Source organism: Moschus berezovskii, chromosome 9 (assembly GCF_049115385.1).
Source record: "Moschus berezovskii isolate FMDL1 chromosome 9, NW_MosBer_1.0, whole genome shotgun sequence".
Lineage (NCBI taxonomy): Eukaryota > Metazoa > Chordata > Mammalia > Artiodactyla > Moschidae > Moschus > Moschus berezovskii.
Genome location: NC_142468.1, coordinates 104,489,007 through 104,492,611, shown reverse-complemented (window position 1 = coordinate 104,492,611; position 3,605 = coordinate 104,489,007). Strand labels below are relative to the sequence as shown.

The 3,605-nt window shown below is 38.6% G+C and overlaps 1 protein-coding gene across 1 annotated transcript; it reads left to right on the top strand.

Moving 5' to 3' along the window:
* The first annotated feature begins 739 nt into the window (after positions 1 to 739).
* On the top strand, positions 740 to 1,696 carry LOC148776879 (olfactory receptor 4Q2-like). The gene has a single exon (XM_088840116.1). It carries the CDS (start codon positions 755 to 757, stop codon positions 1,694 to 1,696), a length of 942 nt encoding a protein of 313 aa, XP_088696242.1. The 5' UTR covers positions 740 to 754.
* Positions 1,697 to 3,605: the final 1,909 nt, after the last annotated feature.

Below are 3,605 nucleotides of genomic sequence, written 5' to 3'. Positions count from 1 at the left end.
AGATCAATAAAAGCATACTATGTACCCATAAGTCCACAGCTATGACTTAAGATGAGAAATGTTATTATAGATAATAATAAGCTGGATGGAAATTTATTATAACAATAATATGCAGGACAGACAATCAGCAAACTTAAGTAAGAGTCATTACTTAGGTAATGAGATAGCAATAAGACCAAAGTGGCAAATAAACTTCCCTCTAGCCATTTTTACAGGGTGGAGCCTCAAGAGTTATCTTCATAGAAAATGACACAGGGTTATCATAGTAGCCTAACCATCTACAGTGTGCTGATTTCTTATTTCAGATAAAACCTTTATAGACTCTAATGCCTGTACACTGGAATTTTAAATTCTATCTTCTAGTTTTATTTTTTTCTAAAGATTATAATTTTTTAAAAATATTAATATCTTAGTGAAATGTAATATTGCCTTGAGACAATGTAAAACAGGGGAAGGAAAATGCTGACTGATGGAAGATAGAGATGCATCAAGTTGCAGCTAAAAGTCCAGTACTGGTGACTTCAAAAAATGTTGGCTGCTTCATCAGTATCTCAAAGCTAGAGTTGTTGGGAAATATGTATTCATATCATCTAAGAAAAAATAATTTCTTCCAGCTAACCAATCGAGATGCATCCTAGAGAAAAAGTTCACTTTTGAAATAAGGTTCTTACATTTTGTGTGAAATATCTTATCCATTTTTAACATTACTAATGCCCCATTGTTTAATTTTTTGATCCAGGTGAAACCAGATCAAATGGATGAAAACCCAACAAAGGTAGTGAGAGAATTTATCCTGGTAGGCTTCTCACAGACACAATCTATTGAAACAGGGCTATTTGTACTATTTCTTCTCTTCTATGTGTCCACTTGGGTAGGAAATATCCTTGTCATGGTCACAGTAGTCTATGATAAGCATCTGAATTCATCACCCATGTATTTCCTTCTCGGCAACCTCTCTTTCCTCGATCTATGTTATTCAACAGTAACTACCCCTAAGCTTCTGGCTGACTTTCTTGATAATGAAAAGCTCATTCCCTCTGACCAATGCATTGTGCAGCTCTTTTTCCTGCACGTTGTAGGGGCAGCAGAGATGTTCCTGCTCACAGTGATGGCCTATGATCGCTATGTTGCAATTTGTCGCCCCCTGCACTATACCACTATCATGAGTCAAGGATTATGGTGTGTGTTGGTAGCTGCCTCCTGGATGGGAGGATTTGTGCACTCTACTGTCCAGACAATTCTCACTGTCCGTCTGCCCTTTTGTGGGCCAAATCAGGTGGACAATTTCTTTTGTGATGTTCCCCCTGTCATCAAACTTGCCTGTGCAGACACTTTTGTCATTGAATTGCTAATGGTATCTAACAGTGGGTTGATTTCTACCAGCTCCTTTGTAGTGTTGGTTTCTTCCTATGCCACTATTCTAGTCAAGATTCGCTCCAAAGAAGGAAGGCAAAAGGCACTCTCAACCTGTGGCTCTCACCTCATGATGGTAACACTCTTTTTTGGACCCTGTATTTTCATCTATGCTCATCCATTCTCCACTTTTTCTGTGGACAAGATGGTGTCTGTACTCTACAATGTTATTACTCCCATGCTGAACCCCCTCATCTACACACTTAGGAACAAAGAGGTCAAGTCAGCCATGCGAAAGCTGTGGGATAGGAGTGGACTTACTTGGAAAAAGCAAGAGACATAAGAAGATGAAGTGAGTTTTTGCAAGCAAAGAATCTTGGGTTAGAATAATTACTTTGGCAAGAATGTGTTAAGAGATGGTAGCTTAGTTGTTTGGTTTTCTTCCATTAAATCATAATACTCCTATTTATAGTTTATAACAAAATTAAACCTAGAAAAACTCCTTTCATAATGAATTGTTCTGTTTTCTGCTTCTTTTTCTTCCCTAAAGAAAATATGGTTTCTGTTTCCGATCAATTCATGCTTTTCCATTCTATCTACTTATCTAATCAAATTTTATTCTATACATTTTGTATATTCAGTTTGCTATTACATACAGGTACAATCTACCCTTTCCAAATTCTCATCAGTTTCTTCTCCACCTTGCTACAGGTTTTGTCTTGGTCTCAGTTTTAACTTACTCCAACTAAAAGTCTGCAATGAATCAAGTAATGAATTTACACAGGTTTCTTACTCTCACAAAAAAAGGAATATCAGTGAGATGAGTCAAAGTGAATCAGATTTATATGACTGCATAAAAACAAACTAGTGGGATATGTTAGTCTGCTTCATCACTTCACCACATTATTAATTACCATCTAGCAGTGGAATTGAGACAGCAATTGCCTCATAGTGTGGGTTCAAATATCCCTCTCTGAATTACAAATCAAGTAAGGTCCCTATCTGTAGCATGTATAAATTGATGCCTATTTTCCAGTTCTTTGTGAGAGCTAAAAATGATCAAAGATATGAATGCAGATTCACCCTGGTTCATAACAGGGTTTCACTATTATTTACTCATTGAAGTTGATACTTTTTCAAGGGATACAGATGGTGAAATTCTAAATTTGTTGATTTGCCTTAATGAAACAACAGTGTAACCTACTGTAACTGGTTTGTGGAGAATGCTAGAAAATGTACAGAAATGTCACAACATTTTCAACTTCATCAATTATTGGGCACAGTTTATATTACTGTCACTATTTTCATCAATACATTCAGTTCAGTTCAGTTCAGTCGCTCAGTCGTGTCTGACTCTTTGAGACGCCATGAATCACAGCACGCCAGGCCTTCCTGCCCATCACCAACTCCCGGAGTTCACTCAAACTCACATCCATCGAGTCAGGGATGTCATCCAGCCATCTCATTCTCTGTAGTCCCCTTCTCCTCCTGCCCGCAATCCCTCCCAGCATCAGAGACTTTTCCAGTGAGTCAAATTGTTGCATGAGGTGGCCAAAGTTGGAGTTTCAGCTTTAGCATCAGTCTTTCCAATGAACACCAAGGACTGATCTCCTTTAGTATGGACTGGTTGGATCTCCTTGCAGTCTAAGGGACTCTCAAGAGTCTTCTCCAGCACCACAGTTCAAAAGCATCAATTATTCGACACTCAGCTTTCTTCAGAGTCCAACTCTCACATCCATACATGGCCACTGGAAAAACCATAGCCTTGACTAGATGGACCTTTGTTGACAAAGTAATGTCTCTGCTTTTTAATATGCTATCTAGGTTGGTCACTCATCTCACACGCTACTAAAGCCATGCTCAAAATTCTCCAAGCCAGGCTTCAGCAATATGTGAACCGTGAACTCCCAGATGTTCAAGCAGGTTTTAAAAAAGGCAGAGGCACCAGAGATCAAATTGCCAACATTTGCTGAATCATGGAGAAAGCAAGAGAATTCCAGAAAAACATCTATTTCTGCTTCATTGACTATGCCAAAGCCTTTGACTGTGTAGTCACAATAAACTGTGGAACATTCTGAAAGAGATGGGAATCCCAGACCACCTGACCTGCCTCTTGAGAAACCTGTATGCAGGTCAGGAAGCAACAGTCAGAACTCTACATGGAACAACAGACTGGTTAAAAATAGGAAAAGGAGTACGTCAAGGCTATACATTGTCATCTTGCTTATTTAACTTATATGCAGAGTACATCA

Excerpts from the sequence above, each read along its gene's own strand:
- LOC148776879 (XM_088840116.1), top strand. The coding sequence starts at position 755 with ATGGATGAAAACCCAACAAAGGTAGTGAGAGAATTTATCCTGGTAGGC.